This window comes from Thamnophis sirtalis, unplaced genomic scaffold (assembly GCF_051295495.1).
Source record: "Thamnophis sirtalis isolate CommonGarterSnake01/CBP01778 unplaced genomic scaffold, rThaSir2_p1.2 scaffold_7, whole genome shotgun sequence".
Lineage (NCBI taxonomy): Eukaryota > Metazoa > Chordata > Lepidosauria > Squamata > Natricidae > Thamnophis > Thamnophis sirtalis.
Window position 1 is genome coordinate 36,859,869 of NW_028261387.1, and position 26,802 is coordinate 36,886,670.

General features: G+C 37.4%; 1 protein-coding gene across 1 annotated transcript; it reads right to left on the bottom strand.

Moving 5' to 3' along the window:
• Window positions 1-378: 378 nt before the first annotated feature.
• Window positions 379-25,584, bottom strand: LOC106557169 (cytochrome P450 4B1). The gene is made up of 12 exons (XM_087719709.1): window positions 25,325-25,584; window positions 21,790-21,934; window positions 16,937-16,981; window positions 14,630-14,757; window positions 14,020-14,144; window positions 11,432-11,583; window positions 10,935-11,041; window positions 7,831-8,021; window positions 7,264-7,397; window positions 3,529-3,593; window positions 2,925-3,007; window positions 379-2,207 (listed from the first exon to the last, which is right to left on the bottom strand). The coding sequence occupies exons 1-12, from the start codon at window positions 25,481-25,483 to the stop codon at window positions 2,036-2,038; spliced, it is 1,506 nt and encodes a 501-aa protein (XP_087575835.1). The 5' UTR covers window positions 25,484-25,584; the 3' UTR covers window positions 379-2,035.
• Window positions 25,585-26,802: the final 1,218 nt, after the last annotated feature.

Sequence of the window (26,802 nt, forward strand, 5' to 3'; positions counted from 1 at the left end):
AAGAGATACAGCCTAGGAAACAATTGGACAAGAGAGACAGAAGTCGTCCCCCCCCCTACTGCCAGTATTCAGAGAAATTATCTTCAGAGTAATTTAGGATCAAGCAGTTAAAAGTGGTGGTGGAAAATGTAAACTTACAGACATACAATATTCTCCTAAAGAAGCCTTACAATAAAGTAGAATTAGTTCATCTTCTTGCATTTCCTGTCTGGATTACCTGGGACCTATGGACTTATACTTCGAAGGAGGAAGGCAAGGAGAAGTTACAATTATGTCCTGAGATCAAAGGAAACTTTACTTACCACTGAATTAAATGTTCCATATTTGCTGTTGTCGTGCACTTCATATTTCATTCAAAGGTGGTTTGGAACATTATAGTTTGAATACAATTAGTTTAATAATATCCAGTATGACAAAGCATGAGACTTTAGTTACAAATGAATTTTCTTTTTGATAATCAAATACTGTGATCATATTTAATATAATAGTTCCAGGGGCATATATTCTGGCTTCTGTCTTGGCCCAACTTGGAGCTGAATTACTCTACAATATGAGTGACTGAAAAAACTGACCTACATCAAGGAAGGTCATACCACTGCTGTCAGCACCTCTTCATTGGGTAATTAGGAAAGAAGACCACGAGACTCCATAGGTAGAAATCAAGTGTACTTTTACTAATTATAAATGATTAAAGGCATAGCGAAGCAAAGACTGATTATTTAGGCGCGAAAGCGATTGATATATAGAATAACCCATTCCCCACCCCTTGGCATCACAGTTACAGTCCAATCATAATTCTCCTAAGTGTCAGGTATGAGATAACTTCAAAAGGCATCACTAAGATGGAATGTCGGTGCCGTTAGTCTTGGCGGGAACCTCCTACGCATGCGTAGTCCGACAGGCAGCAGAGCTCCAGAATCTTCCTCCAGCACAATTAGTAAACCCCTCTCAAATACCATGCCCTCCCTCCCCGTTTCATGGCAGCCGAAGCAGCAGCAAAGCAGAGGCTGACAACTGCTATATATCATGTGAGAAGAAAGAAATTAAAGTCTATAACTATAGACTGTAAGGGGTATGGTGGCACAGTGGTTAGAGTGCAGTACTGCAGGCTACTTCTGCTGACTGCCGGCTGACTGCAATTTGGCAGTTCGAATCTTACCAGGCTGAAGGTTGACTCAGCCTTCCATTCTTCCGAGGTCAGTAAAATGAGGACCCAGATTATTGGGGGCAATATGCTGATTCTATAAACTCCTTAGAGAGGGCTGTAAAGCACTGTGAAGCAGTATATAAATCTAAGTGCTATTAATATGGTGATAACAAAAGACTTATAGCTGGATGCTGAAGGCCACTCAAGTGTTAATCTTTTATCTTCCCACACAGTTTACTCATGGCATTTAAAAAAGATGTGAAACAACTACACCTAGAGTTTTGGAAAAACACAGCATCCTTGGTCATGTTCATCCAGGTGATAATTTTACATATGTAAGTCAATAAAGAAGTGATAGTGATAAAGAAAAAAATAGAATAAATGTATTAGGAATAGGAAAGAAATACCAATTTCAAGACTACTGACATTTCCATTCATTTTGTGGACAAGGGGATCTACTAAGAAAGGCAAGAGGGATTAACTCATGACTAAATGGAAACACTAACACTAAAAAAATAGTGACTTAATTACTGAGTGAAACTTTTGTTAGTGTTGTAGTTAATTTAAGAATGAATTGATAGTAGAAGAATCTCTTGGGCATTCAATCTTTCATCAGGATAAAATCTGGTTCCTGGTAATTATTGCAAATATTCTATTATATACATTCTGTTTTGCATTTTCAATAAATTAGCAGCCCCCAGAGATATTATTATTATTTTAATTCCCAGCCACCATAATGAAAGTCATTATTAATTTTTTGAAGAGCAACAGAAGTATTCTTGGAAGTATAATCTCAAACCATGTACAGAGCACCTGGCTGGATGAGAAAATTATACAGAAGCCCTTACATGCTCCCCACATGAATTATTTCCTCTATTAATTATAGGTTCACTCCAGTTTCTTCAAGCAAACATGAATTCCTTTGTCAGAACGCAAGACAACCAGAGGCACTGGAACAGGCGGAGGCTTTGACAGATCAAGTGACAATTCAAACCGAAGCAAAGTCATAGCAAGAACCACTTTCATCTCATTCATGGCAAACTGTTGTCCAATACAGTTTCTGAAAGGACAAGAAAGCTTGTTATTAAAGGCACATCTATCTGTAAAATAATTCCTAAATTCTTAACCTTCTCTTTAGATCGCAGTTCCCTAAACTAGTATTTTACGGTTGCCTTTGGACTCTTCAATTCTCCAAATTCTCTGATAGTTAATTTATCTTGCCCAGACTTTTCTTTGAAATATACTACTAGGAATGATAGCAAAATTCTAAGATGTTTCTGGGAAGATGCTGTGGTCTTCTATAGATATCTTATAGGTTACTTTCCCCATTTTTAAAGACCTAGAAACCCTTTGGATTGATAGTCTGAGAAATTATTACCAATAATAAAAAGGAGAATGGAGTACCCTGCAATGAGTATTACTTTTTCTACCACCAAGTCTTCTGTCAGCAAAGGCAATGAAAACAATAATTCTATAAAGGAGAAGACTTACTGCTACCATCTAGAAAGGCCTCTAAATATACCCACCTTTATATACTCTTTTTATGCTCACTTTTCTTTTTCTCCTTTAGTAATAAATATCAAAAGCAGGTCTTTAGAACCAAAAATTCTACTGAAAGAATGCTTGTCTCAGCACTAGATGATTCACCTACCAAAGAAATCTGCTCCTAAGGATCACGATGTTGGCTTCATTGTGTTCAGCTCAGTTTTGGCAAGACATGGATAAAGACATTCTGGATCAAGTTAATGTGCTTTATATCTATATAATATAAACTCACCTTGGCCCTGCAGCGAATGGAAGAAAAGCATGAGAATTTCTGCTAGATAAATTCTCAGGAGAAAATCTCAGTGGGTCAAACACCTAAAACAAGAAAGGGGTTGTTTCAATAGGTGGTTACAAAAGAAATATCAAGTCATTTTAATTGACCAGGTTATTAGAGAACATCAATTTCTATCAAGTGCCATAAAAAGAGAAAATTAGAATCACTTTAGCTGGTCTTTGAACACATTACAAAGCTGTCTTAAACTGAGCCAGACCAGCAGATCAACTTGTTCAGGTCAGTCTACTGTACAATTATTCTTTCAGCTTTCAAGCAAGAGATTTTTCCAGTCTGTATCTAGAAATGCTACAGACTGAAACTGGGACCCTAATATGAAATCTACTATTGCCCCTAATCTGAATATATATATATATATATTTGAGTTGCTGTGTTAATACTAAATGTTTTGCAAAATGAAACTTTTGCATTATTTTTATAGATTATGTTTTGTATTAATCTTAAATGCCATTTAGAAGTGACAACTCTCTACTTTATTCTAGTCATCCCAAAACATGTGGCTCTCTTTTGGAAAAAATAATTGCAATGTCACCGAATACTGTACCTCTGGATTAGGCCATATACTGGGGTTCTTGTGGATTAGGTGAATGCTTATCACAACCCAGGCACCTGTGAAACAATCAATATGGGAAAAGGAGTCATATTGGATTTCATGCAGTGAGATGGCAATAAAAGCTCTGATGGAGGAGGAGCCAATCTCCCTACAGTACGGACATGTGGTCTCGATGTTCTGAGACTGCAGCCGATACTTTTGCCATTGGGGGGTCCAATCAGACCTAAATTGTCCCAAAGAGACAGTGAACAGGAAGACCACGCCTTGCTGATATCAGGGACAACACAAGTCTCTGATTGATACAAGAGAAGGACTTCAAACTGGTGACAAAAGGCAGCCTGGGCTGATGAAGTGGGGACGGCTAAGGAATGGAAGGAAATAGAAAGAGAAAATGTGATCATCTGGTGAATCCTTTCTGTTTTGAAAAAAAAAACTGCCCAAAAGAATCTCTTTTTTATGCTAAATTAAATCTTTAAGCAGAAAAAGTTAGCGGCAGAACTGATCTTCATTGTTTTGTTTTGGTTAGTATGCTTTTCTTCTTGTAACTATTGAAATGCTCCTCACAATTTTTTTTCTCTCTCTCCCCTCTTCTTAAAGTGAACGGACTGGTTTTTCTTCTTCGGCTCCTTCCTGCTTTATTTTTCAACTTAAGGAGTAAAACCTCTCTAACAAAAATCTTCTATTATTTGCTATTAAACTCCATTTAAGAACTTTGTCCCTCCTAAATCTGAGACAACACAAGAAAGTGAAAAAATACTAATTCTGCTACTCGAAGGCTACAGGCTAGAGCTCTTTTTGAAACCACGCATTTGTTCCTTTGATCTCACTGTCTTCGTCCTTCAAAGCTCTGTAACTAAAAGTGATAAGAGCCAAGGGCACAAATTGTTTACCACAGTTATCTCTTGAGAGCTTTATCGGCACTGGGACAGGGGAAAAAACAGAACCTCTCTCTTGTGAAGATTAAAGCTACGGTGGCAGTAATTTACAATTTGGAACATGGAGGAATTTACAGAAGAGGAAACTTTAATTTTGCAAAAGATTTGGGATGCAATTCAAAAGTTATTGGTAACTTGGAGAATTGATAAGAAGATAGAGTTTATACCGGAAAAAAATGAGGGAGATGGAGCTCCAAAAACTGAAGAGAAAAATGAACACAAAGATAAGAAAACTAATGATATGATTTCTGAAATGAAAGTGGTTAAAAGTGAAAAAATGGGATTTTGGAGGGGGGAATTCGATGGTCCGGAGCTCTACCCAAAATTTCAAGGCACAAAAGAAGAAAAAAGAGAAAAAATGATGGTTTTAAAGAGAAAAATCTTATCAGAAACAAGATTGACAATCAAAGATAAATCAATTAAAGTAGCAAAAGGGCGCCGAGATTACCTGAGAGATCCAACAGACAACAAGGTGCAGAGTCCATAAAAACTTTACCAAGGAAATAAATAGAAAATTAACTCCACAAATGGCAAAAGAAATAAGACTACATGCCTTCTGGAAGGACACAGGTTGATATATGAAAATTGATGATAAAAAATAATAATAGCTAAGTTTGATGATTAGTAAGTAGGAATTTAGTAATTTTTTAGATTGCTTGCTTAAATAAATAGTTGATAATGGTAACAAGGTATATTTCTATGTTGGCTGGAGGTGAGGAAACTGGATATAATAAATGATTTTGTTAACAAATATTAATGATAACAATAATAATGAAATGATAAGAGTTATAGTGAATGAGGTATATATGTACTGGTTTAATATAAGGAATTTGGATATAAATTTCAAACAATGATTTGGGAAAAAAGGTTTAGAAATTTAATTAATTAATTCTTACTTTGAATATGTTATAAAGGTGTAATGTTATTGAATATATGAAAGTAGATAACAAAAAATGTAACTAAGTTTTATAATTAGTAAGTAGTAATTTAGTAATTTATAGATGGTTATATTAAATAAATAATTGATAAGGGCAATAAGGTATACATATATGTTGATTTGATGAGAAGAAAATAGATATAACAGTAAAGGATTTTTGTTAACCAATATTAATTATAACAACTAACAATGGAATGATAAGGATAAAGGATACAGTTAGTGATATATATATATGTACTACCATAACAAAAGGAACCTGGACACAAATTGTAAACAGTGATTTGGGTGTGGGGGAAGGGCTTAGAAATTTTGTCAACTCATTTTTCTTTAGAATATGTTATAAAGGTTTAAGGCTATTGGATGACTCTGTAATAATTAATGAAATGCCATTAGGTGGTTGTGCTTTTAACTATGGATTATTCTAGGCAAAAGGACACTAAAACAATTTCAGTCAAATGAAAACTATGATATATTGAAAGTAAGACTCATTAAGAACTTTGACATTTGATATGAATGTAAGTAATGATTGTGGAAGAGATGCACGAAAGCTAATGGTAACCAATTGACACACTTTCTACAAGATGTAATGTAAGATGATTATTTTTGTGTGTGTTGTTTGTTTAATAAAAAAATTGTAAAGAAAATAAAAAATAAAAGGTCTGATGGACTCCGGACTGGAGGTTTTGTGTCCATTCACTGATGGAAATTGAGACTGCAATACGGTACACAAATAGTAGGAACTTGACATTTCCTGATGTTTCTGAACCAAAACAGTAGAATTTCTATTAATTGATTTGGGTATTTTGGAAGCTTTCAGTGCCTTCAGCTATACTATCTTTCTAGTAAGGCTGCTCAACAAAACAAACATGAATTTTCTGCCAGATCTTTTGGGACTATTATTCCAAATTCCGTTCCTAGCGGATAAAGATACTTCAATCTGTCCTAACGTCTACCCAACCCCCCTTGCTGGATACATTATTGGGCCTTTAGACAGTGGAAGGAAAGGGACTGGTAGGCTCAACTGTGTACATGTTGTTTTGGTTCATTTTAAGTTTTGTTAGTAAGCTAGCCTGAGTATTATAGAACTGAAATAGAGATTCCTAGCTAAATAATAAACAATCAAATTAGAAACAAGGTAGTTTAGAGCAGTGGTGGGCTTCAGTTTTTTTAAGAACCTCTTCGGTAGGTGTGGCCTGCTTTGTGGGAGTGGCTTGCCAACCATGTGACTGAGTGGGAGGGGCTTGGCAGCCATGTGACTGGGTGGGCGTGGCCAACTTGTAAAATGTAGTGAAACTCATTTCACGACGCTCTTGCTTAGCAACCAAAATGTTGGCTCAGAAACTCTGGCATTTCAAGCGTGCAAGTCTTAAAGCTGTCAAGTTACAAGACCCTTGTACCCCTAATCCTTTAGGGAAAAAAACCCAGGAGTGTTCAAACTTGGCAGCTTTAAGACTTGTGGACTTCAACTCCCAGAATTCCTCCTCCAGTCATGTTGACTCAGGAACTCTGGCATTGAAGTGTGCAATTCTTAAAGCTGTCAAGTTACAAGATCCTTGCACCCTTAACCCTTTAGAAAAAAAAACCAGGGATGTTCAAACTTGACAGCTTTAAGACTTGTGGACTTCAACTCCCAGAATTCCTCCTCTCACTCTTCATCTTGATGATGTGTGGACGGGCGGGGGGGAGGGAGCTGGAACCAGTTCTAAACGGCACTGTAGATTTTTGGAACCTCTTCTATAGAAGAGGTTGGAACTGGCAGGAACCCACCCCTGGTTTAGAGACAAATTGTATGTGTTGCAATGATGCAGCTAAAAAAGATCTATAGCTATGAGAGTAGAATAAAATGATTTGAACCTTCAGGTAAAGTTTTCCCATCAAAAAATGTAACAGGTTTGGTTAATTCTCGGGATACTCCAGGTACCGGGGAATAAAGGCGGAGACTCTCTTTAATGCATAAGGTGCAGTAAGTCATCTTATTAAGATCATCCCTGGAATATGTTGAAACAAAGTACATCAATAGGTTAATTACAAATCAGATAAGTTATTTAAAGCCAACCCTAAGGATACTCTGTATTGGTAGTTGTCATGCTAGTGCTCAGATTCAATGTCCTCAGTAAAGAGAACATAATCACAGCAGCAGAACCAAGACCTAATAAAATGCAATCAGTGGGCACCCTTTTAACCTCTATAACAATGTTTCTCAACCTTGGCCACTTAAAGATGTCCGGACTTCAACTCCCAGAATTCCCCAGCCAGCTGGCTGGGGAATTCTGGGAGTTGAAGTCCGGACATCTTTAAGTGGCCAAGGTTGAGAAACACTGCTCTATAACCACCCAATACTTACAATATCACTCACAGATATCCCACATCTACCCACTGAATACTGATGCCTATAGGAAATCTCTCCAGTAAAATACTTACCACTCGATTGTGTCACGATCTCCCAGAATGGATTTTATCTCCTCTCTACATCTTTCCTGATGCTCTGGATTTTGTGCAAGGCAATACAGAAGCCAAGACATCCCGCTAGCTGTGGTGTCATGACCTTCAAACATGAAAGTGTCCACTTCAGCACGTACCTCTTCATCAGATAATCCCATGCCATTTTCATCCTAAAGATTGAGAAAATTCTAGTGATAAGACTTTATCAAGGAATTCATTTTTTCACTAGGCTCATACAAGACTCTAAGGAATAAATATATTTTGTTTCATTTTTGGCTTAAGAGTATTCCAGTTAAGTCTTCCAGTTAAGGAGCAATGGCAGACCAGATGTCCCTGATGAAACAGGCATGGCATTGCGGTAGAGATTAGTGGCCACATGGCAAATTCCAGGTAAAGGAGAGAACATGAGATAACCCACTTGTACTCCAGACAGCTGTTCCTCATGAGTAGACCGCAGAAATACTTTGTTGTGGGTGGCTGAAATTCCCTGATTTTTATGAATTCTAATTCGCTGGGGGGGGGGGATTGTTTGACCACTAGAGGGAGCTAAGAAGATAGCTAAAATCAAGCACATTTTTAGAGACATATTTGAAAATTATCTACGGAAAACTGTTCATATTATAAATCAATTATGTTCTAAAATATACATAAAATGATACTTTATAAAGATTAATAGGTTCAAACAGATATATATATATATATATATATATATATATATATATATATATATATGTGTGTGTGTGTGTGTGTGTGTGTGTGTGTGTGTGTGTGTGTGTGTGTTATATTTGTGCTGATAAATAAATAAAGGGAGACTAGTATAGATCTATTTCAAGCTATTTAGCTCTCATCAGCTAGCCATATCCTTGCTGGGAATCGAACCTGTTCTCTATTGCCTCTTAGGCAGATGTGTTAACCATTGAGCTACAGAGCTCGACTCCTTATCAGCCAGGCCAGGTTATATATACCTTTCACCCTGGCCTGGCTGATAAGGAGTCGAGCTCTGTAGCTCAATGGTTAACACATCTGCCTAAGAGGCAATAAGAGTACAGGTTCGATTCCAAGCATGGGTATGGCTAGCTGATGAGAGCTAAATAGCTTGAAATAGATCTATACTAGTCTCCCTTTATTTATTTATCAGCATAAATATAACAAATGTAACAAAAAGGCAACAGTAAAAAATATTGGGTTTCTGTCTGGATGGTCTCTTGTGACGAGCCAAAGACAGAGAGTGGAAGTGTGACCTTCCTCCCATATTTGGGCATACCAGGGGTTGTGACTTTAAAAAAAATATATATATATATATATATATATATATATATATATATATATATATATATATATATATATATATATATATATATATATATATATATATATATATATATATATATATATATATATATATATATATATATATATATATATATATATTGGAAGCAGTTAGCTTCCTCCCATAATTGGGGCTTACCAGAGGTTGTAAAAATCTAATAGATACCTTTCACCCTGGCTTCGCTGATAACGGATAAGAGCCTGTGGCCTAATGGCTAAGTTGTCTGCCTAGTATGTAATATAGCCCAGGTTCAAATCCCAGTAAGGGTATGGCTAGCTGATGACAGCTAATAGCTTGAAATAGATCTATACTAGTCTCCCTTTATTTATTTATCAGCACAAATAAAACACACACACACACACACAAACACACACACACATATATATGTATGTATGTATGTATGTATGTATGTATGTATGTATGTATGTATGTATGTATATAATTTCCTACAGCAAAGAAAGAAAAAAAATAGAGATGGTTACTCTCAAAGTTTCACTCAAAGAAAATGACATATCTAATTTTGTGGATGCGCGCAGCACACATGCATATGCGCAGAGCATACGCATGCGTCTTGGCACTTCTGCGAGTCTCTGCGACACACTGCTCAGCAGAGTGTCACACAGGTGCTGTATGCGCTGTCCATGTGTGCAGAAGAGCTGAAGATGTAAAAGGATGGTAAGAAGCAAGGGCGGGCGGGTGGGCCCTCCGGAATGGTATCCGGTGCTCCGGGCTGGCTCCGGTATACGCCTGTAGCGGGGCATACCACCAGCAACTCACCACTGGGCTAATAATATATATTATTGTGTAAAAGTAAAAAGTTGAGGCAGTAATGTGATCATCTTCCACTGTGCTAAAAAGAGTCAGAAGTCAACTTTTTTCTCTTTTTCCCCTTTACCCCACCATGTTTTTTCTTTTCCCTTTTTCATTCATTAGTTTTCCATGATTTTCATTTTCTTTCTATTTATATTCTGATAAGCTAATAACAATGTCAAATAATAAAGTTTAAGCAGATATAAGAAAGTTTCGAGACAATAAAGTGGATAGTTTTTTGTGTGAAAGTGGTTTTGAATAAATTGGAATTAAAATTGACAAACTGCCCCTTTATGGGAATGTTTTTTTTTATTTACTATTAAAGAGTGCAGGCAATTGGTAGATTTAAAAAAATAAAAAGTAAAACAAAGTTTAAAATGGAATTATACATAAAAGAGCTGCATATATTACTGAGATGTATGAACGTCAGTTGAAATTTGAAATGGAAGAAGTGAAAGAATATAAATTGGGCTGAAATTTTTGGTTATAATATGCAGCTGGAACAATACAAAAATATCTACCGTGTTTCCCTGAAAATAAGACAGAGTCTTATTTTTTTGACCCCCGAAATAAATACTTGGCCTTATTTTCGGGGAGGTCTTATTATTTTTGAGGCACAGGCGGCAGCAAGCATGGCTGCTGGCATGGCTGCTGCAATGTTATAATATTTTCAGGGAGTGCTTATTTTGGGGGGAGGGCTTATTTTAGCTCATGCGCTCAAAGGACCATTTGGGCTTTTTATCAAAGGAGCTCTTATTTTCAGGAAAACAGGGTATATCCATGTGAGTTATCTTTTGAGAGTTTCAAAACTTCATAGCGTGAATTAGAATTGCAAGGTTCTTATTTGATTATATAAAGTCTACTGGTAGTAAAATTATTTAGAAATCATAGTCACAACTAGTATAATTAGCTGGTCAATGTTTTCCTCATTGAAAATACTTACTTTGGCACAGAGAAGAATGTCAAGAAAATCCAAGTGCCTCTTTGCCTGGATCTTTTGAAGTTCTTCCTCAGCCTTCAAAGATTCCTTTCTTTCCTTGATTACTTTCTCTGCATTGGAAACATTTGATGTTAACAGCTCACCAATTCCAATTTTTAAGCTTGTTCGTGGTAATTCTTTAAACAGAAAGAAAATGCCAAACTGTACGTTATGTTAACCTTTTTAATTAGCTATTTTTCTTGTAATAGCACACCAATTGAGTGGTTTCCTTAGCCTTCCCTGAAGTGCATTGCAAAATTTGAAAAAATGCACACACTGAAACAGTAACATACTAAGGAAATATAAATTACAAAGAAGCACTTAAAATGATGGGTTGCACTCTGCATGATTTCTTCTTAAATGGTTGTTTAAGATTTCCTTGGTTTTTTTGTTCATTTTGTTTTCTTTTTACTTTCCTTTGGTTCCAGAACACCCAAAGCCAAAACATTGGGAAAAAATACCTGTATGAAGGTGAGCAACTTGGCAGGCTTTCCGAAACCGAAATCCATGAGAACTGAACCAATATAAAAGATCACTGAGACCTACAATATGGTGCATCCTGGCATATATCAAGAAGCAAAGCTCAAAGACAGCTTGAACATAAGAGTTTTCCCTAAAGGACAGCAGGAAAATCAAAGGATAAATTCAGGATTTTAAATATGAATACTGTCACTACTTTATAGTCTTCAAACAATACTACAGGTAGTCCTTGACTTATGACCACAATAGAGCCTAAAATTTATATTGCTAAGTGAGACATTTTAAAATGAATTTTGCCCCATTTTATGACATTTCTTGCCATAGTTGTTAAGTGAATCACTGCAGGTATTAAGTTAGTAAGAAGTTCGTTAAGTGAATCTGGCTTCCCCATTGACTTTGCTTTGAAAGTCACAAAAGGTGATCCCAGCACCCCAGGACACTGCAACCATCATAAACCAATTGCCAATTCCCAAATTCTGAATTTTGATCACACGACAGTGGGGATGGTCGTAAATGTGAAAAACAGTCATCAGTGACTTTTTTCAGTGCCGCTGTAATGTCAAACATGCAGGTTGTTTCAATACATGCAGGTTGTTTCAATAAATGCAGGCTTCAATGAACTGTTGTAAGCTGAAGCCTGCATGTATTGAAAGAACTCAGTGAAGTTTACTTCTGATTTTACATAAAATTACATCATAAAGCATTAAATTTATTTTATGTTATTAAAGCTTTCATTCAGCTTTCTGGACAATAGTCAGTGGTAAATATTTAACAACCAATTCTATTGCTACCATCTTAACCCTAACCCAACATTCTGCTAAACGCTGTGCTGCTCTACTCATAACCACATCACAAAATTCCAGAAATGTAACAATCAGTTCTCATGAGCCAATGCAAGCAGGATGCAGCACACCACTGATAATAAGTATTATAGACAACACAAGGTACAGTGGTGGGATTCAATTTTTTTTTATTACCGGTTCTGAGGGTGTGGCTTGGTGGGCGTGGCATAGCTTGGTGGATGTGGCTTGGTGGGCATGGCAGGGGAAGGATACTGTAAAATCTCCATTTCCTCCCCACTCCAGGGGAAGGTTACTGCAAAATCCCATTTTCTCCTAATCAACTCAGGCGGCAGACAATAAATGGGGGCAGGGCCAGTCAGAGGTGGTATTTACCGGTTCTCCGAACTACTCAAAATTTCTGCTACCAGTTCTCCAGAACCGGTCAGAACCTGCTGGACACCACCTCTGACAAGGTACATCTAATAATACTTCAGGAATGTTATTTAAAAGCAATTCTGACTATTCATTAACTAATACAGTATAAATTCCCCGGGCATTTTATTGCCACCAACCCACCTAAATCAGGGGGTGATTACTCTGCACCACAGGCTGCAAATAAATGTCAACTCCTGGTTTAAAGTCCATGGCCAAAATCTGTCAGAAAATCACTGAGCCCTGAAAGCATAATTTTCTATTGATTTCTGAAAATGGGGGTGGAATAGAAAAGACACAAGGAGTTGTTAAGTTTCTTAGTGTGCTTACTGTATCATAACTATCATGTCATCCTTTAAAAAAAAACCCACTGCAATAGACAAGTGTTGGAAAAGTAGCTTTGACCACTAGCATGACATTATTATTTTGCCCCCTTTCAGCCCCATCAACCAAAAAGTATAGGGAATCAGTCCCTGGTTGCAAAACATTTGATTATGTGTACATGTGTCTTTGTCAGTGTGGACTCCAGGCGACTGCCTGGACGAGACTTTCTAGGAAATATTTTTTTGAGATGGTTTACCATTGCCTACTTCCTAGGGTTAAGAGCAGTGGTGGGTTGCAGGCAGTATGTCCCGATACAGGCATACTGGACCCTGCCCAGAGCACCGGATACCGTTCCGGTACGGTGCTCCAGAGGCCCACACACCCGCCCAAGCTCCTTACTGGTCTTTTAAGTCTTTGGTGTTTACGCACACACACACGGCACATACAGCGCCTGGGTGACACTCAGCTGAGCAGCTGGAGCATCACAGAGGCTCGTGGAAGCAATAAGACACATGCACGTGCTGCGTGCGTCCATGTGGATGCCGCTGGGCCCGTTCCAACCGTACCAGTTGGAACAGGATTCAGAACCCACCACTGATTAAGAGGTAATGAGTGGCCCAAGGTCATCCAAACTGAATTTGTTCTGAAGGCACTAGACTAGAACTCAATCTCCTGGTTTGAAGCCTGATGCCTTAACCACTATACCAAACTAACTCTCTAAACCTTGATTACTCAATGCATTGAAACAATGTATAATGTATACAAACAATGAGACAAAAATGGTTCTTTTCGGGGACTTAAATGCATTTTTTATTTGATTCCAAAAGAAGAGCAACTGATGCATATTAAATAAAGAGGACAGTCATGAAATGTGTAAGTTGTGATTCTGTATATGTGGGAGGGTAAGTAGTTACAGAATACAAGGATGCTATGTTTTGTAACAGATACTTGGATCCCATTAAGTCATTATTGAATATGCTACTAACCAAAGAAAGGAGATTTTAAGGAGTTAAAAGAAAAGCAATACCAACTTGTACATTTGACAGTTGCTGTTATAACCAAAGGCACATTTCATGAGGCTATCAAGTGTCATCAAGCTCACATGTTCAAAGAGTTCCACTGATTTCTCCTCCACGATCAGTTTTTCCCATTTATCCTAAATCAACAGAAGGAAAATGAAATATTGCTGTTATGTTATGTTGAACCCCTTAAAACAGGGGTGTCAAACTGGTGGCCCACAGATGCATCATGCACAGGCACGCCCACTCCCGGCTCTGCAAAGGCAAAAAACATTGCAACATGTCACATGATGTCACATGACGTGATTGAGTTTGACACCCTTGCCTTAAAACAAGCAAAACTAAATTATTGTATAATATATTCTATAAATCTTTCTACTCTAATGAATCGGAGAATGACCTCTCTATTTTCTCAAGTAATTATTTTTCTGGAACATTGATTACTTTTCTTTTCTGATTATCTAATGCAATGTTTCTCAATCTTGGCAACTTTGAGGTGGGAGATTTCAACCCCCAGAATTCTGTAGCCAAACACACACACACACACATATGCACACACCATTTCAGCTGCCAGTAAACCATCCACAGAAAAACTTTTAATAAATCAATTATTAATACCTACCAACATCACTTTTGTAGAGTCTGCAATCAGGGGAACATATGGCTTTAGTACACTAAAGTGGAAACCTGGAGTTAGCAATTTTCGATGTTGTGCCCATTTGGGTCCATGCAGAACTAATAAACCTTTTCCTAAAGGAAACAGACACTTCCAATCAAATAAGAAAACGGGTGGAGGAAGGCATATTATATACGTCTGGCACCTAACGCTACTTATAATAAAGGCAGGATGAAAAAGAAATCTAATAAAAAATAAACAGTTCTGTACAAAATCTTGTTACATCTAGGTAATCTCCTATAGTTTACAGAAACAATGAAACTTCATTTCCATAAAAGTTTCAATAACTATTTCATTAATTTTGTACCAGGTAAGTGGTGCTTTATGCTCCTGATGTACATACAAAGAAATAAAAGTAAACAGATTTCAAACGTCATTACAATTGAGTCTATAGTAAGAAAATTTACTATAATCATAAACCAAGATACATTATGTAATGTGGGGATTAAAAGTTCTTATTGTATCCCTTTCTGTGACTCATGTTTACATTTCTACTTTATTTCGTAGCTGATTGGTTAACCTGAGCATTCTTGATAAGCATTTTCTTCAGATTTATTTTTTGCTTTAGAAATGTTTTCTCCTTTGCCTGTTTCTTCATGGGACATTTTCAAACAAGTGTTGGGTAGATATTTGTCAGGTATGATTTAATGGATTCCAGCAATGAGCAGAGAGTTGGATTAGATGGCCTATTTGTCTCCTAATGTATACATTATATGATCGTTATATCTGCTTGTCTACTTTCATTGCATTGCATCAGAAATATTGTACAGCATAGTAATTAAAACTTGAAATGCAGAATTGTGCCCTAATGGCTCATCCAAACAACCATGTAGATATAGCTTTCCTCCATGTTGTCTTTGCAGACTGACTCATCAAGAGAGACTGAGGATCATGAAAGGCAAAGTTCTTTTGGAAAGAAATTATTTTGCAAAAACCAGTACTTAAAATGTCATTTGAGATTCTCAGTCATCCAGGTCATAGTTGTCCCAAAGGTGCTGTTTCCAAAACGCAACTGGAGTTTCTTTGGTTTTTTTTCTTTGAAAACATTTTACTTCTCATCCAAGAAGCTTCTTCAGCTTCAGCTTCTTCTGTCTTTTGGAAAAAGCAGCTTTGGGTAGTACTTAAAATCATTATCATCAGTTTCATGGAGACCCATTGGTGAGCATTAAATATACTGATTAGTAAGAAGAAGAGTAGGCAGGTAATACAGGGATTAAGAATCAAACCATTGGATGTTCCTCCCATGATCAATGTCTCTTTATACTAAGAGACCCCAAATCCCGGGACCAGATGCCAGGGGGTGGCACAGCAGTGTTGGCAAGACACTGACCTCTGAAGATTTCTCCTCCTTCAACATCTACATGAGACACTTTATATACTTTCTCAAAGAAAACAGTACTTTAATCATTTTTAATTCCAGGATTTCAGTAGTCAGTAGACGAATGCATTATGCACAAGTTAGCAGGATAAATAAATCTGAAGGCTCACTCAGCCAATCTGTGGCACCTGCAAGGATGTATGTGTCTGAACTGGTACAATGGGCAGAGTGGAATATTGCAGTGCAAACATTGCCCTTTCTGAATATGTATGCAATTCTCTGTCCAACAACCTGATGATTTTTAACTTCCTTTAGATGGCACTGCAAGTCATTGCCCAGAAAAACCAATTGAAAAAAAAACCTACCAACCCAAAGGGGTCTTTTTTTTACTCACAAATGAAAGTCTTGCTAAAATCAAGGCTTCTATGAGAATCTCAATTTCTAATGTAAATTGTTTATTTATTTACTTACACCTCTACTTCCAATAACTCTCTAGACATCTCATGACCCTATTCAACTCCTTTGTAAATCATGAAGAAGTGATAGGGAATAATACAATAGTAATACTGAAATACGTACGTATACAACATATTTGGAATTTTATTATTGGAGAATACTTAATAGTTGCATATATATTTTTCAGAAATCATTATATTAAATAGCATATAGACTCAATTCTCTATCATAACATATTTTGTCTGTTTGATTATTATATATAATCAAACACATTTCCAAAGAAGTGGAAGCAAGCAGACATTAAAATAAACAAACAAAATAAAGGTAAATATTGTCTTTCTTTAGTGATAAAATATCTATGACAAAAGTTTGACAATGTAGAGCTCCTAAGGGGGAGTCTTTAGAATAAAATTATAAACAATTTTATCTGTGCTAACTCATCAATTGTTCTTCATCATGGAGAACTGGAATATACATACCGATCCATGGGACTATGTTCCGATAACTAAAATTATCTTTTGGTTCTAAAAGAAGAGGAAAAAAAGAAGTAAATTATAATTAATTAATTACCCTAGGCTGTGATTAGAGAAAAATACATAAATCACTGTGAAAAAAACATCTACTAACTTAAGGAAATAATAACTAGGTAATTTGTGGTTATGTTTATGGATAAAGAACTCATAAATAATATTATAAATTAAAATATGGGGATAATATATAGTTATCCTTACTTTGCATTTTTAATGCTAACACATAACAGAATGACTCTCCTTCTTCCCCCAATAATTTTCAGGGTGTTCCTCAGATTAAGATAACTGTTTCTCAGAACATACTCCATTACTTTCTAGACAATATGAAATAATGCTTATGTTCTCTTGTGGTGTAAAAAAATACAACTGAAACAACTACTGCACAAACTACCCCTCTATTTGAGAAGAACTCAGACTTTGTTTTCTGCCACATAAATTATTTTCCCTTCTTTACTCAGCTATATTCCAGCTGATAAAACTTTGGGAATTTATTACTTAAATTACATGGGCAACAGGAACCCATATTCCCAAATTATTGAATAACTTCAACAGCACAGTATCAGCAGTAGAATTCTTCAAGTTCTATAATTTCCCAAGATTTGAAATGGACACTTAATGTTAGAACTATCATCAAAAAGGAACAACAAAGAATGTTTTTCCTGTGTCAACTTAGAAAGTTCAGACTGCCCCAAGAGCTCTTCATATAGTTTTACTGAGGAATTATTGAGTCTGCCATCTGTATTTTGATAACTCTCTGGTTTGGTAAAGCAACTAAACAAGACAGGCAGACTCCAGTGGATAATAAGGACTGAAGAAAAAAAATTGCAACCATCCTGCCTTCCACAGAAGGAGATCTGAGAAATTAACTGCAGACCTCTCACATCCTAGAAATTAACTGTTTCAAATTCTCCCTTCAGGCATTACATGCCAAAACAACTAGACACAGGGACCGTTTTTCCCTTGGGCCATCATTGTGCTGAACATCTACTCCCCATAGTATTGTCTTATGTCTAAGTATGTTCATGTTATATGGCTGTATTATTATTATTATACAATTGTATCACAGCAGCCAGTTGTTTCGCCGGATTTGGCATTGGTTACTAGTTGGGCCCCACCCAGGAGCCTAGGACGTTGTAACGTATTTTTGTAATATGCGTGCAGATCCAAGCAGTGCGGCTTTTTGCATTTGACTGATGGTGATTTTGTCAATTTTTAACTGTTTTAAATGTAATTCCAGTGCTTTTGGAATAGCACCCAGTGTGCCAATTACCACTGGAATTACCACTGCTGGTTTGTGCCATAGTTGTTGAATTTCAATTTTTAAGTCCTGGTATTTTGCGATTTTTTCATGTTCCTTCTCGGCGACCCTGCTATCACCTGGTATTGCGATGTCTATGATTGTGACCTTATTTTTCTCAACCAGTGTGATGTCTGGTGTATTATGTGCCAGTATTTTGTCCGTTTGTATACGAAAATCCCACAAGATCTTGACCATCTGATTTTCGGTGACTTTTTCAGGCTGATGTTCCCACCAGTTTGTTGCTGTTTTAATATTATAATTTTTGCACGAATTCCAATGGATCATTTGTGCTACTGAATTGTGCCACAATTTATAATCAGTCTGCGCAATTTTTTTATAGCAGTTGAGTATGTGATCAACAGTTTCATCAGCTTCTTTGCAAATTCTGCATTTGGCATCATCAGAGGATTTTTCGATTTTGGCCTTAATGGCATTTGTGCGGATAGCTTGTTCTTGCGCAGCCAGGATTAGTGACTCTGTTTCTTTCTTTAATGTACCTGTTGTTAACCATAACCAAGTTTGTTCACTGTCCACTTTATCTTTTATTTTTTCCAGAAATTGGTCATACAGTGCTTTGTTCTGCCAACTCTCCATTCTTGATTTTATCACATCTTTTCTGTATTCTTGTTTCGTCTGTTGGGCCTTCAGTAGATTTTTGTTCTTTACTTCGATTAATAGATGTTCTTGACTTTCTTTTAAATAATCAGCCAGTGCATGTTTTTCTTCTTCAACTGTTTGCTTCACTTGTAATAATCCTCTGCCACCTGATTTTCGGGGCAGGTACAGTCTATCAGTATCACCATGTGGATGTAAACTGTAGTGCATTGTCATTAGTTTCCTGATTTTTTGGTCCAAAATGTCCAAATCAGCTTGTGTTCAGTTAACTATACAGCTGTGTATCTTATAACTGGTATTGCCCAGGTATTTATGGCCTTGATTGTATTCCCACCATTCAATTTAGATTTCAAAATTTTCCTAACTTTGTTGGTGTACACTTGCCTGATAATAGTTTTTACTTCTCCATGCTTGATGTTATCCAACTGCAGAATGCCTAAGTATTTGTAGGCTTCATTTTCGTTGCATTTAATTAGTTGGCCATTGGGCATTTCAATTCCCTCACATGCAGTGATTTTGCCCCTTTTTATGGATACAGTGGCGCATTTTTCCATGCCAAACTGCATTGAAATATCGGTGCTGAATACTCGGACTGTGTTTGTCAATGATTGGATTTCTATTTCTGACTTTCCATAGAGTTTCAAATCATCCATATATAGTAAATGCGAATTTTTTTCAGCTTCTTTGGCTGTTTGGTAGCCTAATTTCATTTTTTTAAAGATTACTGATAGTGAGATCATTGCAATGATGAAGAGAAGAGGTGAAAGTGAATCACCCTGGAAAATTCCTCGCTTGATATTAACCATTCCGTAGATCTCATTCCCTACTGCCAACTCAGTTCTCCATTGTTTCATCGCCTTTTCAGTAAAGGATGTAATATTTTTGTTAATGCCAGTTGTTTCTAAGCATTTTATGATCCAACTATGTGGCAGTGAGTCAAATGCCTTTTTGTAATCAATCCAGACCAGATTCAAGTTTGTTTTTCTGTTCTTACAATTTTCTAATATCATTTTATCAATTAGGAGCTGATCTTTTGTGCCCCTGCTCCTTCTTTTGTTGCCTTTTTGCTCTACTGGCAAGATGTTGTTTGTTTCCAAATAATCCATCATGTTATCTGCAATAATGCCTGTGAGTAATTTGAAGGTTGTTGGCAAGCATGTTATTGGTCTGTAGTTTTCAGGTGTTGTTCCTTTAGTTGCATCTTTCTGAATCAAGTATGTTTTTCCAGTTGTCAACCATTCATCAATTTGGCCCTTTTGTAAAATTTCATTTAGTTGCCTGGCCAATATTGCATGTAAACTGGTCAGATATTTGAGCCAGAAACCATGTAATTGGTCCTTTCCAGGTGATGTCCAATTCTTTACCTTTTTTACTCGATTTTTGACCATCTCAGTTGTTATTTCTAATACTTGCATTTGTTTCTTGCCAATGCTTTTCTCAAAGTCATGTATCCACTTTGCTTCCTTATTGTAGTCCTTTGCATTTTCCCACAATTCTTTCCAGAATTCAACTGTGGCCTGCTTTTCTGGTTTTTCACTTTTGATGTCACCATTCACATTAAGACTTTGATAAAAACACCGTTGGTCTGATCAAAATTGCTGAATTTGTTTATATTGGATGATTCGTGCCTCATATCTTTCAATTTTTCTAGCTGTTGCTGTTATCTGCTGTTTTACAATCTCTACAGCTTCATTGATGTTTCTTGTATCCAATCTATATCTTCTGATTAGCCAATCTATGATTTTGTTGTTTTTAAGCCGTTGCTCATGCATGTTTTTTAAGTTACTAGCATCTGCCCTTAATTTTTTGACTTTTTGTTCTAATCGGATTTTCCACTTTAGCTTTGATGCTTTTTCTGTTGTGTGACTAGGTACTTTGATTTTACCGCCTAGTTCATTAATGACTATTACAGCTGCGCTGTATATTAACTGATTCGTTTCCAAGATGGATCCCGATTCAATTGTTGAAAACACTGCATTAACCATTTTCATGATAGGGGCCAAAATTTTCTTAGGCACAGTTTTTAGTGATGGTAAACGTTGCCTTTCCTCATTAAGCAGAAAATGCAATCACACTTGGCCAATAAAGAATTCTAATATCCCTTGCCTGTTACTACTTCAATATTAGCCAAGCCATTTGTATGTGTGTGAGTGTGTGTATGTGTGTATGCACACAGACACACACTAACGCACACACACCTCAAAACTATTACAGTGTAAAGCAATTCGTCAACTAAGAGAATACCGGTATGTTATTTAAGTAGATAAATATTTATGCAAATCTTCTATGAAAAACAGCATCATACCATATTTGTGGGGTTTTTTTTCTTAAAGGTAAAGGTTCCCCTTGCACATATGTGCTAGTCGTTCTCAAATCTAGGAGGCGGTGCTCATCTCCATTTGAAAGCCAAAGAGTCAGTGCTATCTGAAGACATCTCCGTGGTGATATGGCTGGCATGACTAAATGTCGAAGGCGCACGGAACACTGTTACCTTCCCATCAAAAGTGGTTCCGATTTTTCTACTTGAATTTTTACATGCTTTCGAACTGCTAGGTTGGCAGACGCTGGGACAAGTAACAGGAGCTCACTCCATTATGCGGCGCTACAGATTCAAACTGCTGAACTGCCAACCTTTCTAATTGACAAGCTCAGTGTCTTAGCCACTGAGCCACTGTGCCCCTTTTTTTCCTTACGGATAGATAATTGGAGGTGACATTTGTGTATGCAATTTGCAACTGTACCAACAATCAACAGTGGTTGCGAAACTTTGGATTCATAAATTTGTTTTGGAATATACTTTCCCAGTTACTGATCAGTTAATGTACATCTGCAATGAAGTATTACAAAATTATAACAGCTAATTAATTACGATTGTTGTGTCCCTTACCCGTTCGAGCAAGTATTGGTTTTGCATAATCAGGATGCGTGATGTTCAAACATGCAATGAACCTGCCAAACCACAGAGGAAAGGCAAATGGATACAGACAACTGAATTTCTCTACTTTTCTGTAAACTGCAGAAATAGGTGAAAGCTGCATTGGTGCAAGAGAAAGAAAAAAACAAGAAACAATTATATTTGGTAAAATATTGTAATGAGCTATTTGGTGTTTTAAACTTATTTTTTCAGGCCAAAGGCTTCACTTGGCCTTTAAGTAGCATATCAGGAGCCCCTCCCCTAAAAGCAGGTGTAGGAGCCAGGACAAAAAATGTTTGAAGCCGAATAAAAGAAAATATTATTTACATTTAATTTAATTAATGAAACATGAAATGAACAAAATACAGTTGTTGTTATTGTACTCTATGTTACATAATTTCTCTTTCGATCACATTAAACATTAGCATTCAGTTGCAACTTCTGGAAGAGACAGACCTCAACTGAGCCTTTTAGGATCTCCTGCATCTTGGAAACTTAGTTTCTGCTCTTGTAGGCCACTATGTCGGATATTACTATACATCAATCCAGCGTAATACAGGATCTGAAACAAAGCTGAAAATATCTGGAGCTCTGTGCAATTGGCTGAACAAATATAGAAACTGGGTCTGCAAATCAGATTAGCCCAAAATCAAAGTAAATAACGTTAAGGTTCAAAGCAATGTGCAGCCAGAGAGGAGGTACTCAACCTTTTTCTCCTGATCAAAATATGAAGAAAGTTACAGATATAGTGATAGCAATTTCTCATGCCTGCACTTCAGGTTTTGCTGGCCACAAATGGAATACAAGGGAATATAGGCAACCCATTTTAATTTTTTTATTTGGAAACTAAGAGGCCAGAAATACTAGGAGCAGAAAAACAGGTTTTATTGTCATCCACCCTGTAATGGGAAGCTGGGCTGTACTACTTACTTTCTATGAATAGTTGTAGGGAGGTTTGAAAAGAAATGACAATAGACATAAACAAGTATAAATGCATTTAGCCCAAGTGTACAGAAATATGGCAGAAGTCTTTTAAGATCATTCAAAGAGATTCTGCCTTAATGAACTCCCTATAAATGAGGCTGAAGAATTTCTGTTATATTTTCCAAGATTTCATATTTACCCCATTAAAATATCTTAGTGAAATCTGGGTTGCTGTTCTTGCTTCCCCGATTCTGCCAAAGTTGACACATTTGGCATAAGGAGGTTTGCTTCATTTTGGCTTTTTGCACTGGATGAATAATTCTCTTATGAATAATAATTTAAGGTTTTGATTATTATACATCATGAAGCTGGTATCAACTCTTAGGGACCACACAAATGAATTTTCTCCATTTCTTGATTGCAAAGTAAGTGCAGAAAAGCATGGCACGACAAAACCGCGGTCCACTAAAGCACACCCGATTAAAGCGCGTACCTGACGTCATCAGCAGCGCGACAAATACGACCGCGGAGAAAAAAGGGCGCTTTAAAAAGCACTTTTAAAGCAAGCCGATTCACGTAAAGGTAAGGGTTAGGTTTAGGTTTAGGGTTAGGTTAAGGGCTAGGGTTAGGTTTAGGGTTACGTTAAGCGTTAGGGTTAGGTTTAGGGTTAGGTTAAGGGTTAGCGTTAGGTTTAGCGTTAGGTTAAGGGTTAGGTTTAGGGTTAGGTTTAGGGTTAGGTTTAGGGTTAGGTTTAGGGTTAGGTTAAGGGTTAGGTTTAGGGTTAGGTTTAGGGTTAGGTTTAGGGTTAGGTTTAGGGTTAGGTTAAGGGTTAGGTTTAGGGTTAGGTTTAGGGTTAGGTTTGGGGGGGTTAGGTTTAGGTTTACGCGTTAATTTTAACTTTACCGCTCACAGCGTGCTGTTTTCGTCGCGCTGTGATGACGTCAGGTACACGGTTTCGTCAAGCGCGCTTTAGTCTACCGCGGTTTTGTGGTGGAACCCAGAAAAGATGTTACCGGTAGGTAGCAGTTAATGGACACAACGTCATTCAGGGAGTATTATGATTCAAAACTGATTTGTATGATGAACTTCTAACTTGCATATAACATTAACTGAAAGTTCTGTCAACCAGGCAATATAGCCATGCAAACCTTGGTTGCATATTGTGCAACTGCACAAGGAACATGAACCATAAATTATATTAAGAAGGAAAACAACAACATTAACAATATAGAGCACTTCCTATTTACTACCCCTCCCTCTCTAGAAAACTTAATATGCACATAAATCTATGTGCATAATAATGAGAAAGGATTCAAGTCCTACCTTCCCTGGCATTACTAACTGTTTTTAAGGACATGATCTCAAAATATCACCTCCATCTCACCCCAACACCCTACAGAGGCTGCCTGTAAATGTCTTTTGTTGTCCTGATTTGCAGGTAGAATTTCCTTCTACATATACTTTCCTATAGGGACAATCTATAGGCATCATGGAGACATAGCTGAGGATGCCTGCTCAGCAACTGCTCACCTTCAACTGGCCCATCAAGAGTGCTTGGGAATGCTTCCTTTCTTATCTGACAGTTGGGCATTGCCTTCCATGACCCGTTCGGGACCATGACTGTGGGTTAATTGTAGGCTGTATCTTTGTACAATCTTTATCCACTTTTGTGTTAGCTCTAATCAATAGCCACCCTTACTTTTCCAATTCCCTTTCTCATTAAATTAAGTACTGCAAAACCCATGCCATCAGTGACACTAGGAACAAACAGCACAGAAGTTTAATAAATCATGTTCTTGTTAGACAATATGAGCAATATGAGATTTATAATACCTAAACTTCAGCCCCTAAGACATCCCTAGTCCTCCACTTGAATTGGTCAAGAAACTCTGTCATGCTCCTGCTTATGCAGATAATCCTTGATTTACGACCATAATTGAGCCCAAAATTTCTGTTGTTAAATGAAACATTTGTTAAGTGAATTTGCCCCATTTTACAAGCTTTCTTGCCACAGTTAGGTGAATCACTGCAGTTGTTAAACCAATAATGCAATTGTTAATTGAACCTGGCTTCCCCATTGATTTTGCTTATAAGAAGGTTGCAAAAGGTGATCACGTGACCCCCAGGACACTGCAACTGTCATAAATATGAGTCCATTGCCAAGTGTCCAAATTTTGATCACGTGACCATGGAGATGCTGCAACAAAGTGTGAAAAACAGTGGTAAGTCACTTTTTTCCCCAGTGTCCTTGGGGTTTATTAACCATTAAGCAGACTAAGCACATGATTAGAGCACCAGGCCCAAAGGGGGCTCCATAAAGTTGAGAAAGAAAAACAACCCAATGAAGATTTGTACGATATGTACAAAGAAGAGGGGCACCAAGATTTGTCAGTGCTTAGGGCACTAGTGAGCCTTCATCCGCCAGGGAAGTTGAGGACCCACCTGTAATAAGATAGAAGTACTACAAATTTTCATATCTCTCTCTCCCCACCCTCTCTCACACACTCACATTCACACTCACGCGCGCGCGCACACACAAAAGGGAACAACACCCACCCACCCCAGCCTTCCACTCAGCCCTTACCTCAAGGAGATGACCGTAAAACCAATGGGAAGGGGGACCCGCAAAACTATCCAAAGCTTTCAGCAGCGCCTGTCTTCGGCGATGCAGCCGGATGATTTTGATCAGCACGTAGGTCAAGCAAAACACAGCAACCAGGTGCCAAACCCGCGAAAGATCCATCGCAAAGTAAAGGGGTAACTCAGGGTCGGGAGGAAGGGCTGTCCGTCCGAGAGACAAAATGGCTTTTCCCAAGGAGAGAAAGCTACGAGGAGCGATGCTCGTTGTTGACTCTTTATTGCCTCAATGGAGAGTTGGCAAAGGAGAAAAAGGGCATCCGAAGCGGCAGGCGGTGCTTCCTCGAAAGTCAACGGAGCTGGAATGTGGTGGGGAGAGGCACGTTTCGGCCTCTAACAGGCTTACGAAAGAAAAGCTCGGGGCGCACCTTCCGTGCAGAGGGGTGTCTTTGTAATAGCAAGTAGAGAGGGGAAGCCGCAGGGAGAATTGCGTCCTATTGAACCCGTCTTCAAAGCAAACACGGTAGAGCCACTTACTTCTGCATCCTTTCACCCACCCTTTGGTCTCTCAAGGCTATGACGGCTGTCCCTAAACAAGTCTATAAAGCAGTACTTTGAAGTTTTGTTAATATGTATTACTCACCATGATGAAACAGCAGCTCTTTTTCCCTTTTTGTTTATTCAATTTCTTTTTGCCTGCCAGCAGGTTTCACTCACCAATACACTTACTTCACTGTTTCATGCTTCCACCCAATCTCCCAGCAAATGGGTTAGGATCGAGGTTATCAAATATTAGGTAATAGTTTCCTTTGTGAATTTATACCTCTATGTCTGATTACAACTACCAGTGGGAAAACTGTTTTGAACATTAGATTTAAACACTAGTGACAGGCAAACAAGAAACAAGTATGACAATGAATAGCCTTAACAAGAGAGCAAAAGTTACCTGCTCTCTTGGAGGTTCTCTCTAATATGTCTGCTAAGGTTAGAAGAATAAGAAATATTTTGTTGTGGTATTTTGTTGTGATAATTAAAATAAGTATGATTATTTTTTTACACCAAATAAAAGGGCAACAATAAAGAATGTGTGCTTCTCTTTTGATTACTTTCCAATCATTGTTTCTTATCCTTCCCTCTTGTGCTTTGTAGAATAATTTCCTTGTAATCTCCTGAGTACTAATTAACTCTAATTCCTGTCAGAGTTTTGAGATTAATTGTAGAAACCACAGCTTTATTAAGGCAATACACATTTTCCAAAACTTCCAAAGTCAACATTTTCCAAAACTTCAACTAACAAGTTGTTACAAAAGGGAATGGGGAAAGGAGGTGGCAAAATGTGGCTGATGTTTGAACTACGGTACATTCCCATCAGTTTACACACTTTGATGCAGTAATTTAAAAAGCCACATTATCCTCACATTCCCTTTTCTGAATTTCCAACCATCCTGACTGGAGAGTTTGGGTGAATTTAGAAGTTTGCAACTA

What these genes read in the sequence shown, in the direction of transcription:
- LOC106557169 (XM_087719709.1), bottom strand. Translation starts at nt 25,483, where the DNA reads ATGGATCTTTCGCGGGTTTGGCACCTGGTTGCTGTGTTTTGCTTGACC. An exon ending in TTTACGGTCATCTCCTTGAG is followed by an intron (nt 21,935 to 25,324) that starts GTAAGGGCTGAG and finishes GCACCAATGCAG; the next exon opens with CTTTCACCTATTTCTGCAGT. An exon ending in AGTTGCTCACCTTCATACAG is followed by an intron (nt 11,042 to 11,431) that starts GTATTTTTTCCC and finishes TTTCCAATGCAG; the next exon opens with AGAAAGTAATCAAGGAAAGA.